We start from the raw sequence: 13635 nt of genomic DNA on the forward strand, positions 1-13635 counted from the left end.
AATGCCTTCAGGGCACTTTTGGCCAGCTGGAGAGGTGTGAGGTTCGAACTCCAGCAACCTGAGGCTGACAGCTTTGTGGAAGCAGCCACTTAGAGGCCTGAGCTACGGCCAGGCCCCCCAAAATAGTTTTTTTTTTTTTTTTTAAAAATCATCACCATAAAATACAAAAAAAACCCCCAAAAACAGTAGCAAATGGCGAGGCTATGGAACAAATGTAACTGTCATCACTTTGAAAAGTTAAAAACAAAACAAAAACAACCCTGTCTCAAAAAACCAAGTCTACCTAGGACAGATGAAACATATCTACACAAGGACTTGCGTACGACAGCAGTGCTGTTCTCTGATCCCAGGATGGAGATGGTCCAGCTTCCACCAGGTGGACAAGGCGCAGAGCATCACTCAGCCACAACACAGAACGAGGCAGCAACATAGGATGCAGCACGGGTGAGCCTAATAGCGTCACGCTCAGGGACAGGCGTAGGACCTAGACTGAGTGACCAGTGCGGGGTGGCGGTGACGGTGGAGTAAAGACAAACCCTGACAGATCTGCTGCTGTGAGCGAGGCTGTGCCAGTGCTTTATGCTCAGAAATCACTGACACATCTGTCTGGGGAAGAGGTGCAGGGTACGGGGACACGCTTGTTAATACTTTGCGCTCCATTTGCCACACTTCCAAAAAATGATTCCAGCCAAGACAGAGAAGATGAAGTAGAGGGGAAAAAAAGGTAACATAGAACAGCATTGAAAATAGTAACCTTGTAGGAAAAAATATGAGACCTAAAAAAATTGACAGCTACAAAATCCCACTGAGGGAAACTAAAGACTTGCAGAAAAGAAATGATGAGTGTCTGTGAGACACAGGCCAATGCCAAGGCAGTGGTCAGGACACAGACTTCTTGCCTTGGTTTAGAAACCAACGACTAGAAAGCAAATGAAAAGTGTGTGTGTACATACACACACACACACACACAATAGATTGTTAGGTTTTTTGCTTTTTGGTGGAACCGGGGATTGAACTCAGGCCATTGCACTTGCCAGGGAAGCGCTTATTCCACTGAGCCATCTCCTCGGTCCCTACACAATAGATTGTTAATCATAAAGGATAAGCTTGAGTCATCCATAGGAAAATGGATATTGAGACAATACTGAGATAAATTGAACACATAAAGTTAAACATCACATGGTTTCTCTAATATGAGAAACCCAAAATATAATTTAAAAACGAGGAACACTCTAGAGATGAGAAGGGCGTCTGGAGTAGGAAGTAAAGAGGAAGGTAGAGGGATAGGACTTGTACATATACTGATTCCTCAAGATGACTAATTACTACATATCACAGGCATATACTATACTGATCAACAACAGAAAAACCAATGGCTGCCTCCACAAAGTATGTGGAAATACAAGTGACCAGGAACCAGGCTGCTCATAGAGGAAGCCGAGTACCTGCCCCACCAGCCATCAAAACGTACAGTCCCCATAACACGTAGGTAGGGCCTGAGGGAATGACCAGAGGCCAGAGAGCTGGCCACAGGCGGACTCCTGAGCCGGGAGGAGCTGCGATGGCCACACAGGTGAGCAGGGCAGAGGGAGTCACATTTCAGATGCGAGAACCAACCCACTGGGAGCAGGTGAGAGAGTGGGCTGCCGAAAAGTAAAAAAGTGTCTGCAGGACACCTCAGAAGGACACACCTCAGTCTACATGCAAACAGGACTCAGAACCGAGAGTCTAGCCAGCTGCACTACATAGGAAATTATAAACTTGGGCACTTTAGCTATAGTGGTTGGTGGGAATGAATATACCATCTGAGATCACTTTAAAACTAGAAACCAAAATCAGGATAAAAAGGCCAACAGTGCAAGACACACTCAAAACCCAGCGAATGGGTCCTGCCCAAGCACTTCTGACATCTCCCGGATCAGACTAAAGGGCAGCCTGAGGGAAACAAGCAAGAGACAGAGAAGCTGTAGGGTCTGGAGGCTTACCCACATCTGACTCCACAGAATTGGACTTGGGGTGCATGGGAAGAGATCCAGGGCCCTCTCCTCCCATAGTAAAATGACAGCAGCACCCACTCTCCTTCCAGTCCACCCAGGACACGAGGGGGCGCATCTTTACTCCAGCCTTGCTGGTTCCCAGAAGAGGCTGTGGCCATGGCCTCACAGCCTGCTGAGGCCGCACTTTGCTGAGTAAACTGCTCTGTGGCTCTGGGTGTGGACTTTCTCCCTGTGGATCTATAATTTCTCAGAACAGAGGTTGAGGAATGACCTGGAAAACAGCCCAGACGTGGGAAGCATGACGGAGTCATGGCTCCTGCTACCTCTGTCTCTCCAGGGGCTGTTCAAGAATCCCCCAGACCTCCATGTGCCTGCTTCTCCTTAGATCTGGTCTTGCATCTGACAGTCCCTTCTATGCACATAAGTCTATGTCCCCACCACCCAAACCAAGGCAGACAGCTGGAGAATCCATTGGGGTCCAGAATGAGCAGCTGGATCCCAGAGGAGGTGTGCAATGGGCTGGCAAACCCCACAGCAGCAGCTTCCTGCCCTCCCCCCCGCCCCTGTGGCCTCTAACCAGACCATGAATCAGCCAGGTCCCTGTAGTCTCTGCACACAAAACAGGGTGATGAAGCAGTGGTCAGGCCCTTGCCAGCCTTGGAGGCAGTGCAGAGCAGCTGTGGGCCCCAGTGCCCGGCCTGCAGCCTCTCTCCCTGCAGGACAGGGCAGGAAAAGCAAACAACGAGGTGGCCAGTGGCCCTGCCAGGTGTTCTTAGAAGAGGCCTCAGGGGAGGGGCTGTGAACAGACATCAGCTGACCTTGGGGTCACGGGAGGGGCCAAGGCTGGGCTTGGGCCCGGCTGGAGGCAGATCCTACTTGGGCTGTTAGGAAACCCCAGTGCTGGTGGGCAGCGTGCCGTGCCGCAGACAGGCGGGGCATCAGGGAACTAGGTGGCACCTGCTTAACCCCAACACAGCCATCAGCTCAGTCTGGGGGTGAGTGGTGGGACCTCCAAGACCCCAGGAGCTACCCAAAGATTCCCCCTTCCTGGGGTTGGAGTGAGTGGGACATTGGGGTCCTCCAAACCTGCTATGAGCACTGGTTCCTTGAAGGTTACTCAGAGAAGGGGGCCCCTGACCCCACCCACTCAGGTCCCCTATAGGGACATAGCAGTGTGGGGGGGTGTCCATGGCCTCAGAGCCGTGCCTCAGTCCACCTCATGTCCCAAAGGAGACTTTGAGGGGGACAAGGGACTCTAGCCATTTCAATATACCATCTGTACCCAAGGGACTTGTGCTGATACTGGCCACCCGGCACGAGGGAGTTAATGGAGCTGAGACCTCGGGGCAGGGCCAACCGACAGCTGCCCAACAGCAGGGAAGCCAGAGGGCAGGAGCAGCCAGCCCACCAGACCGCCCTTGCGCACTCTGCATGCGGGATGGCCCTGAGGAAAGGTGAGGCACCCAGGTGTCCCCTGCCACTTACCTTGGGGCCAGTAAGCTACTTAGACAAGGGCTGGGCAGGCCAGGGGAGGTGGGGCGGTGTCAGCCCTGGGTGGGCTGGCGGGGAACATGGTAGGCCTGGCACCAGAGGGTCTCTACTCTTTCCTGGTGGTGGCACAGGGCGGGCAGAGCAGGTAAGACAAGCACTCAGCCCCTGGGCAGTATGCGGTACAGGGATGGGGCAAGGGGATCCTCATATTCCACAGCACTGATCTTGCTTGGGACGGTCTAACAGGCTGGAGGTTGCCGCCCTTGCTGCCTGTTCTTTTGGCCCTGGCACTCACTCTTCAACCGTCTCTTTGGGCGCCATCTTGATGCCTGGGCTGGCTACCAGCACATCAACATTCCAGGACCATTTCCATCCTGTGTCAAGCAGAGGATGGGTGCAGCACACCCGTCTGGCCCTGGAACTCTGGGAGCCCTCAGGGCAGGGACACAATATTACAAAGGAGTTCTGGGCACTTGTTGGGGGGCTGCCAGGCCAGTCAGTGGGGCCTGATGCCAGCCGAGATGGTCTAGGGTCAACATCTGTCCCAAGGTCTGTGTCCCACAATATTACCAGCATGGAATGCAGGCTGGATAGCAGGTGGGGAGTGCCCCCAATCCGGGGTCTTCAGGGGTAGGGACTTGTTTAGGAGCAACAAACAGATTCCCTATCCGATCTTTTCCAGAGTATTCTGAAAATGGCCAGATATTGGCCAATGGCTTGTTTTTTCCCCCTCTCTTCCAGGCCAGTGTGGAACCTGACCTGGCCTGAGCTTTTGTCTCAAGGGACACAGATGGCTAAAAGGCTGTAGCCAGGGCTGTGGAGCACCTTAGCCCTCACAGCCTGGGTGAAGTGGGGAACGAGGCTGTGCTCCCACAGTGGGGCAGGAATGGCCATGTACCGGCCCATGCAACGGGGGTTATAATGCGGCCAGTTCCCACTGTCCTGCCGGGCTTTTGCCTGAGACTGTAAGTCTCAGTTCACACATGACCTTCTTCTTGCTATAGCCGAGGCCTGGGAAGTCTGAGGTCTGCTCACATCCTGGTACCTGCTAAACCCCTTTCTCCACAGGAGGCCTGGCCCTGGTGCTGCTGCTATTTGGGGTAGCACTGGGGCCCTATGGCAGCCTGGAGGGAGCAGAGCCCGGAACACTGGCAAATGCTGAAGGCCCACAGTGCCCGGCCTCATGTACCTGCAGTCGTAACTATGAGGATGAGCTCCATGTCTTCTGTAGCACAAGGAACCTCACAAGGCTGCCTGATGGCATCCCGGAGGGCACCAGGGCCCTGTGGCTTGACGGCAACAACATCTCCTCCATCCCCCCGGCAGCCTTCCGGAATCTCTCAGGCCTTGACTTCCTCAACCTGCAGGGCAACCTGCTTGGAAGCCTGGAGCCTCAGGCACTGCTGGGCCTGCAGAACTTGTACCACCTGCACCTGGAGCAGAACCAGCTACGGAGCCTGGTGGCTGGCTCGCTTGCGCATACACCAGGCCTTGCTTCACTAAGCCTCAGCAGCAACCTGCTGGGCAGGCTGGAGGAGAGCATTTTTCGAGGCCTCAGCCACCTCTGGATTCTCAACCTCAGCTGGAACAGCTTGGTGGTGCTGCCTGACACTGTGTTCCAGGGCCTGGACAACCTCCGGGAGCTGGTGCTGGCAGGTAACAAGTTGGCCTACCTGCAGCCGGCGCTCTTCTGTGGCCTGAGTGAGTTGCGGGAGCTGGACCTCAGCAGGAACCTGCTGCGAAGCGTCAAGGCCAATGTCTTCGTGCAGCTGCCCCGACTCCAAAAGCTTTACCTGGACCGCAACCTCATCACGGCTGTGGCCTCTGGCTCCTTCCTGGGTATGAAGGCACTGCGCTGGCTGGACCTGTCCCACAACCGCATGACTAGCCTCCTGGAGGACACCTTCCCAGGACTGCTGGGCCTGCGTGTCCTGCGCCTGGCACACAATACCATTACTAGCCTGAGGCCCTATACTTTCAAGGACCTGCACTTCCTGGAGGAGCTGCAGCTTGGTCACAACCGAATTCGGCAGCTGGTGGAGAAGACATTTGAGGGCCTCGGGCAGCTGGAGGTGCTTAAGCTCAATGACAACCAGATCCATGAGATCAAGGTAGGTGCTTTCCTTGGCCTCTCCAATGTGGCTGTCATGAACCTCTCCGGCAACTGTCTCCAGAGCCTCCCTGAGCAGGTGTTCCAAGGCCTAGGCAAGCTGCACAGTTTGCACCTGGAGGGCAGCTGCTTGGGCCACATCCGCCTATATACCTTTGCTGGCCTCTCAGGACTGCGCCGGCTTTTCCTCAAAGACAACAGCATTTCCAGCATTGAGGAGCAGAGCCTGGGTGGGCTGCCTGAGCTCCTGGAGCTGGATCTCACCTCCAACCAGCTCACACACCTGCCTCACAGGCTCTTCCAAGGTCTAGGCCAGTTGGAGTACCTGCTCCTTGCTCACAACCAGCTGTCGGCACTTTCCTCGGACATCCTGGGTCCCCTGCAGCAGGTATTTTGGCTGGACCTCTCGCACAACCGCTTGGAGGTGCTGGCCGAGGGCCTCTTCTCACCACTGGGGAAGCTGCGCTACCTCAACCTCAGGAACAACTCCTTACAGACCTTTGTGCCACCTCTTGCCAACCTGGAGCGCCTATGGCTTAAGGGCAACCCATGGGATTGCCATTGTCCCTTGAAGGCACTGTGGGACTTTGTCCTGCAGAGGCCCAGCATTGTGCCCCGCTTTGTGCAGGCTGTGTGTGAGGGAGACGATTGCCAGCCTGTATACACTTACAACAATATCACCTGTACCAGCCCTGCCAGCGTCTCAGGCCTTGACTTGCGGGATATTAGTGAAGCCCATTTTGTACACTGTTGACCCAGGTCTGCTGCCCCTAGTGCTCCTGCTAGGCTGGCTCTGGCCTTTAGGATGGGTCTTTGCTGTCACCAGGGGCCTGGTGGGCTTGCTGCCCCTAGCTATGGGGACCAGCCCTGGGCTGTTTGTTCACTTCCTGGGGGAGAGTCCCGGCAGGTGAGTGACCCAGGCTCAGGAGAGGTGGGCATGAGTGGGTGCCCACAAGCCTCAATAGTAGGGTGGAGACACAGCAGCCCTTTCCAGCTGTCCACAATTAAAAGCTAACAGTGTGTGACCTTGAGAATTAAGCTGATGGAAGGTGAGGCAATATCACCTGTGTTCTCTTTTGTTTTACCCATGATTACTTCCTGTGCTGTCCTGGCTCTGATCCCAGACCACCTGTCAGAGAGGCCTGGGAAGCCACCACCTCATGCTGTGCATGTCATTGCTTATCTCCTCCCAGGCCTCACAGCTGACCCTCAAGGTACTGTGGGGACTTATTCAGTGCCTCCTGAGACCTTGGCATCATGTCTCTCCTCTTCAAGTGCTGCATAGGGACCAGACAGTGTTTTCTCAGTGGCAGCGGTCAGGGCCTGTGCCATCCCGATGCTGCCCACTGCTGGCAGACTGGTGTTGGGATCAGACATCAAACACAGTAGTGCTGCCAGCAAGCCAGTGGGAGCAGACTAGGGCACAGCCCACCACTCCCCACAGGCTACAGAAAACGCTGTCTGTGCAGCCTCTGGGTCCTAGCTCAGGCATCCTTTGGAGGCTTTAGAAGGGCCATTCCATGGTTCTGTTTTCTGGATTACATTTCCTCCCTGGCCCACCAGGAAACGCAAGGAAAGCACGCTCAGGGTGCTTGGTTTGCTTAAATTTGACTCCTTGGTCTGAGGCTTTGGCTTGGGCCTCCTCTGGTGTGCCTGCAGAGGGCAGTTCTAGCAACACCAAGAATGGCCACATACAGGTTTGTAGTATGAGGTTTCTTCAAAATATTGTCAAGCACCTCCAGATGAGATGGAGAAACATTCGTAGCCATCAGGGCCCTGGAACAGTGAAACTTAACAGTGGATGGTCGAGCTGTGGAATGTTTACAAGCAAATGCTGTCATCACTAGGAACAGATCTGAAACATCAGACTCATGATCAAGGTGGTGGGAAACATTTAATGACAGCTTCTCTAGTTCCTAAGGCCAGTTCACCACGTTAAAGAATGCTGCCTTGGTGGCACAAGTATTCACAGGGCCCAGGCCAACAGATGGCAGCAGAAAGCCAATGCCAGCTTGGGAACAGTGTGGACAGCCAGCTGTTAGGAGCAGTTAGTCTGCTTGGGAAACTAGACTGGAGAAGAAGCCTGTGCGTTGTTGGCTAAGACCCCCCCACTATCTTAAGGTACCAGGCCCAACTAGGTGTGATGGTGATTTCCTATAATCCCAGCATTTGGGAGGCAAAGGCAAAAGGATTGTTATAAGTTTCAGGTCAGCCTGGGCTACATAGTGAGCTCAAGACCAACCTAAATTATTAGTGAGGCACTGTCTCAAAAAAACACAACAAAACACAAAACAAAAAAAGATATCACAAGACAGGCCAAATAGCTCAGCAGATTAAAGCTCCTGCTTAGGCAGATGCAGGGGCTGGGAGTTCTATCCCTGCCCCTGGGGTGTGCTGAGATGGTGATTGAGACAGGGCGTGGTGGCGCATGCCTGTAATCCCAGCACTTGGGAGGCTGTAAACAGGCATATCACTGTGAGTCCGATCTACGCAGTGAGACCCTGTAGACCCTATCCTAAAATATTAAAAAAAAAAAAAAAAAAAAAACCAGGCCCGAGCTGTCCTTCAGCCACAGGCCAGCCACATGGAACTACTGTCATCGTGCACCACTTGTGAAAAAGCCCCTCTGAGGAGAGGGCCAGGCAGGCGACACTCATACAACAATGGTGCCTGACCAGGGCTGTAGGTCCCAGATGCACCTAGGATCTCTGCTGTGGAAAGTCCTGGAGACTATCTGTGGAGCCCCTTGTGAAGGGGCTGTCAGGACAGCGTGGCAGGCAAACCATCCAAAATTTTCCGAGCTATGGAAGTGAGTGCAGGAAATGCAGGGCTCTTGGGGAACTCCTGGGTGAGGTCGTGGCCCTCCTCCAAGCTCCTGGTGAGCTCAGGGTCCAGGGGCACAGAGCCTGAAAACAGAAAAGAGCCCGGGAGGAGAAGGTGGCACCATGAGGCTCCCTGTCCAAGCACCACTTGATGCCACAGCTTATTACTACTGTTTTCTATCAGGCTGACTCCTGCCTCTCCTGATCACCCACTTGAAAGACAAGGGGTGGGGACCAAAATGCCCCCAGAGAAGATCCCAGAACACCAGCTGGTTGCTGGGCAGCATCCTGTCTTCTGCTCTTCTGGGGTCTTTGTGAGCATCAGCCACCCACACTGCTGCTAACTAGGGGGCTTGGTTGATGGCAACAATTCACACTGGTGGCATAGTTCCCCATTCTTACATGGGTACAGAAGGATTCACCCAGAGCAGAGGCAGGATGGGGAGCTGAGACCCCAGTGAGATGCCCATGAGCCTACTTTCCGCACTCACCTAAGAAGGGGACTCCGGCGAGTCGAGCCAGCTCCTCCCCGCCGCCCCTTGAGAAGACGTAGGTGCACTCCTAGGAGACAGGGGTTGTGAGGGCCCGGCTCATCATGTGACTGGTCTGAAAACCCTGTCTGATCTGGTTTGGACCTGGGCTTTCAACCTTGTCACAGCCCCAGCAGTTTCCCAGAACTCACCGCACAGTGTGGGCAAGCAAAGCCACTCATGTTCTCTACAACTCCCACCACTTGTAGCCCTGTCTTCTTACAGAAGGTCAGCTCTCGTCTCACATCCCCCACAGACACCGCCTAGACAGCAAGAGACAGGGCTGGGCTAGTCAGCTGCAAACTAAGCCAAGCACTACATAATGAATAGGGAGAATTGGAGTCCAGTGGAGAGACTACACATGCAGGGGACGGGTTGCAGTTGTGTGTGATACCTGTGGGGTGGTAACCACGAGGGCTCTCAAGGGCCTGTAGGGTCGCAGTGCTTCCACCACAGCCATGTGCTCATCGGAAGTCCCTGGGGGTGTGTCCACCACCAAGCAGTCCAGCTCCCCCCAGGCCACGTCGGACACAAACTGTTTTATCAGTGCTGCAAAGACCCAAGAAAGAGGCAAGTTGATCTGTGCTATGTGGACCAGCAGCCTGAAAAAAGGCACCTTACTGAGGAGGCACCTCACCAGCCTGGCGGCCCAAGGCCATTTGCAGCACAAGGCTGAAGTGAGGGCCCTGCTGGGGGTTCCTGCTAAGGACAAGAGAACAGAACACGGTGAGGAGGTGGAGCCTCTCCCTGCCCCCACAAGTACCACTTTGTCCCCTGTGGTTGTACTGCCCCCCAGCATTCAGCCCTGTCTCCACAAGCCCATGCTGCAATGATTGGCAGCTGACTCCCACTAAGGCCCCAGCCCAGGAGGGAGCCACAACCTCCTGGGGTGTCTGCACTAAGCTCTCAAAATTGTGTGAGGGCCTGGAGTGAAAGAAAAGTCTTGCAGGTGTATCCAAAGCCTGCCCTGTACTTGTCTGCCTTATACTTGCTCTTATCCCAGCATCCTTTCACTGCAATTAGGACAGTTTATTGTCACCTGCTGCTCCAGAGAACCAGAGCTAGACCTCACAAATCCCCCACAGCCATTTGAGAGGAGGGAGAGGACCTTTTTTTCTCAGTACTGGGGACAGAATCCAGGGCCTTCACGCTGAGCTCCATCTCCAACTTTTTTATTTTACCTTGAGGAAGGGCTTTCCAAAGTTGCCTACACTAGGCTCCCAGAATGCTGGGAGTACGGGTCTGTGCCACAGCACCTGGCCTCTTCAAACCTTTTTAATTCTGAGCTCTGAGAAGTCAGATGGAAGAGGCTGGAAGGCCACCTGTGCCTGATCACTTGCAGGGTCATTACCATTCTTCTTGGGACCTCTCCACACCACTGCCTCATCTGGATTCTCAAGCAGGAAGCCTACGGACATTAGGGAGATGCTCTGCTCCCGATCCACAAACACAGGCACCCAGCCACGGTCACACTGGTGAACTGCCTTGCCCTGTGCTCGGAGCATGCGCGGGATGCTGGGGCCACACAGGTCTACATCTAGGATCCCCACCTGCAGAAGGCCAGATGGCAAAAGTTTAGCAATGACCCGGTGCAGGGGTCAGGCAGTTGGCACTAAGCCACAGTGCTCAGGGAGGGGCCTCACCTTTTTGCCCTCATGGTGCAGCGCCAGGGCCAGTTCAGTAGAGATAGTACTCTTCCCCACACCTCCCTTTCCTGAAAGAACAAGGATGATGTGCCGCACACCAGCCAGGTTCTCAGGTTCTGGTGAAAAGCAGAAGTTAGGAAGTTGGTTGTTTTTAGGGACTTCAGGCCCTCCCTGCTCATTTTCTTGACCAGTGTCACAAAACACCGCCCCTGTACCAAAGTCTGAGGACAAAAGCTAATGGGACACTCATTCCTTCTGCTGTGTATAAGCAAAAACTCTCAGGCAGACGTAAAGTCTTCTTTAAAGCTCCAGACTGACCCACTCCCTCATCTGTCTGAAGTGGAGCCATTGAAGGTAAAAATATCTTCAACTACTCTTCCAAGCAAAAGTGTCCCTAGGCCTATAGGTGTGGGGGGAGGCTGATGGCCTTAAGACCCGGCGCTATCAAAATCACGCTGGCCCGTCTCCGCACCACCTGGATGGCTCGAGGTCGCGCTCGCGTGAGCCCTACGGCGTGCTCAGGTCCAGGAGTGGGCCGCGGCGTGCCCAAGAGGCACTTGCGTTTCGCATTGGCCACCCCCTCCGTAGGCAGCAGGCCGGCCGCACCGACCCTGCCAGGCCCGTACAGATCCCGCCGCTCCCGCACACCCGCCCCGGGCCGCAGACTGTCCGAGAGCGACACCTTCCCGGATCCGCAAGCTCACCGGCAGCCGTCTCCATCCCTCCGCCACTTGAGCTGGCGGTTCCTTCCGCCAGCCAGCGTACCTACAGACTCCAGCAAGAGGGAAGAGCCCGCCCCTGGCTTCCTTTGACGCTCCCCCAAGCCAATCAAGTAGTCCGGGGGCTTGTCAAACTGCGCCCTAAGGTTCCGGGGAAAGGGCGTAGCTGTGCAAGAACTCGCGCCCGCGTCCAATGGGAGTGCGGGGGTCGCCTTCAACTGTCACCAATGGGGAGCTCGGAACAAGACTGACAGATCTTGCAGCCTTTCAATAGCAGCCGTGTCCATCGAAACCCGCCTCTACGGGAAGTCCGGACAAGGCGTGCCCGCCTCCGGCCTCCGGGCCAATGCGGCGTGGGGGCGGGGATTGTTTACGTCTGGGGCGGAGCGGAAAGTGGGTCACGACCCGCGGACCCCAGCGGCGGCGGCTGCAGGTGAACGGCGCTTGACCTGGGTCGGCTGGCGGGCGCAGCGCTGACCTTGCGGAGAAGGAGGCCAGCCTCTCTTTGTCCTGCGGGGCCGGCGGCGGGAGGCCGGGCTGCGGCCGAGGGGTCGGGCATCACCTGCAGCATTCCCGGAAGCCGAGGTCGGTGAAAAGCAGCCTTGGGCCCTGCGGGTGGGCGAGGGCTGCCGGCCTAGGCCTGGGGCAGCTCGCCGGGTTGTTCACTCAGCGCGGCCAACGAGGGGCAGCCAAGGCCTGAAACGGGTCTGCAGGGTTCGGGAGGCATTCGGGCAAAAGGCAGGACAGCACCGGCTAGAGGACCGAGACATCCGACTTGGGAGATGAAGAGCTAGAATCAGCCTTTGCATCTTAGCAGGAAACAGTGGCAAGCTTTTGAACAGATCTTAAATTGTTTTGAAAAAGAGAGCTTGGCTGTGGGGTGGGAGGCGGGAGGATTCGAGCTTCTGGAGGAGTTGTGCGGTTCGAGAGATGGTGTTTGGGCCCCAGCGAGAGCGAGGATGGTCGCAGGTGTGGCGGGAAGAAAGAGGACGAGTCAGGGATGACTGCGGTGCTTCTGGCATGAGGAACTGGAGGCTGGAGATGCCATTTGTCAAACTGGACAGCGGAGGAGGAGCGAATCGGGTGTGAGATGCCCAAGGGGCAACTGGGCTCCAGAGTGGAACTCCAAGGTGGGCCGAATGGTGTCTTCCAGTCATGGGCGTTTGGGTGGTGGTTTACACCATCTCCTTCGGTTTGATCAAGGTGCTCAGATACTGGAGCCAGGTACGGACTTATGAAGAGTTCCGGAGCCCCAGCTCAACATCCAGTGCCATGAAGCCCCCACCCTTGGATGGGTCTGTGGGCCAACCTGCCAAGTGGGGGCCAAGTTCCGAGGGCAGAGCATTGGGATGGGGTCTAGAGGACACGTTCCTGTGAGCTGTGTGTCCACCTGGCTCAGGGCCTGTTTTCCTCCAGGTCCTCTTCACCATGGCCCGGCGACCCCGGAGCAGCAGGGCATGGCATTTTGTCCTCAGTGCAGCCCGCCGAGATGCAGATGCCAGGGCTGTGAGCTCAGCAGGCACCCCTAACTGGGGCTACGACTCTGATGGACAGGTAGGTCCCAGTAGCAAGGTGGGCACGGCTGGCTTAAGCACAGGGAATGAAAGAGAGAAATGTTCCTGAGTCCTGGATGTGCCATGTCCAGCCAGGCTTTAATCTAGCAAAGGTCATATGGTTTGTGGGTAGCAGGACTTTAAGACAAATATGGGGTGTCTGTCTTATCTGTCCGTCTTGTCTTTTCTTAAGTTTTTAAAAAATCTTTTATATATTTATTTGTTATAGGGTCTTGCTACGCAGCTTGGACTGGTAGTGATTCTCCTGTCTCAGCCTCCACAGCGCTGAGATTACAGGCGTGCAGTACCTAGGATGGAACCCAGGTCCTTGTGCTTGCCAGGCAGGCGCCCAGACTGCCAAGCTATCTCCCCACTCCTTTTTTTCTTTCTGAGACAGGGTTTTGCTGTGTAGTTCAGGCTGGCCTTGAACTCTTAGTCCAGAATGGCCTTAAACTCACAGTGATCCTCCTGCCTCAGCGTCGTGAAGGTTGGGATTACATGTATGTGCCACGGCGTCTGGCTAAGCCTGGGTCCTTTCCCATTCTCTTCTGAGATGATTCTGGTATGGGATAAGTTGACTGCTGTCCTCTGGTTAGTTTGTCCAACAGAAATGTTCTGTGTTGTCTGTTCAGCCATTTTCCAGAGATCACTGTTGTTGAGTTGCTGTATGTGTCTTTCCAGGTATTTTCTGCAGTGCAAATGTGTTCTTTGTATTGTTACACATGTGTAAAAGGGGACTGATTTTTTTTTTTTTTTTTTTTTTTTTT

At 54.9% G+C, this 13635-nt stretch overlaps 3 protein-coding genes across 8 annotated transcripts in view; 2 read left to right on the top strand and 1 right to left on the bottom strand.

Annotated features, from left to right (window-relative positions):
* The window catches only part of Igfals (insulin like growth factor binding protein acid labile subunit), a 16542-nt gene extending 9873 nt beyond the window's left edge, over positions 1-6669 (top strand). Inside the window, exons 2-4 of one of the 2 annotated variants that reach the window (XM_023711747.1) lie at positions 351-444; positions 3285-3451; positions 4557-6669. In XM_023711747.1, the coding sequence (XP_023567515.1) occupies positions 3325-3451; positions 4557-6352 (1923 nt within the window). In that variant the 5' untranslated portion in view covers positions 351-444; positions 3285-3324 and the 3' untranslated portion in view covers positions 6353-6669. Of the gene's footprint in view, positions 1-350; positions 445-2525; positions 2993-3284; positions 3452-4556 lie in introns of those variants that run through there. The other variant, XM_004627886.2, reaches the window with a different exon arrangement.
* A 1393-nt stretch (positions 6670-8062) lies between these two features.
* Positions 8063-11569, bottom strand: Nubp2 (nucleotide binding protein 2). The gene is made up of 7 exons (XM_004628113.2): positions 11301-11569; positions 10594-10712; positions 10302-10500; positions 9345-9499; positions 9103-9213; positions 8912-8981; positions 8063-8504 (listed from the first exon to the last, which is right to left on the bottom strand). The coding sequence occupies exons 1-7, from the start codon at positions 11314-11316 to the stop codon at positions 8359-8361; spliced, it is 816 nt and encodes a 271-aa protein (XP_004628170.1). The 5' UTR covers positions 11317-11569; the 3' UTR covers positions 8063-8358.
* Positions 11570-11672: 103 nt separating this feature from the next.
* The window catches only part of Spsb3 (splA/ryanodine receptor domain and SOCS box containing 3), a 6185-nt gene continuing 4222 nt past the window's right edge, over positions 11673-13635 (top strand). Inside the window, exons 1-3 of one of the 5 annotated variants that reach the window (XM_023711783.1) lie at positions 11673-11900; positions 12285-12445; positions 12732-12869. In XM_023711783.1, coding sequence (XP_023567551.1) covers positions 12744-12869 — 126 coding nt within the window. In that variant the 5' untranslated portion in view covers positions 11673-11900; positions 12285-12445; positions 12732-12743. The other 4 variants (XM_023711781.1, XM_004627888.3, XM_023711780.1 and 1 more) reach the window with 4 other exon arrangements.

Source organism: Octodon degus, unplaced genomic scaffold (genome assembly GCF_000260255.1).
Source record: "Octodon degus isolate 3935 unplaced genomic scaffold, OctDeg1.0 scaffold00021, whole genome shotgun sequence".
In the NCBI taxonomy this organism is placed as follows: Eukaryota; Metazoa; Chordata; class Mammalia; order Rodentia; family Octodontidae; genus Octodon; species Octodon degus.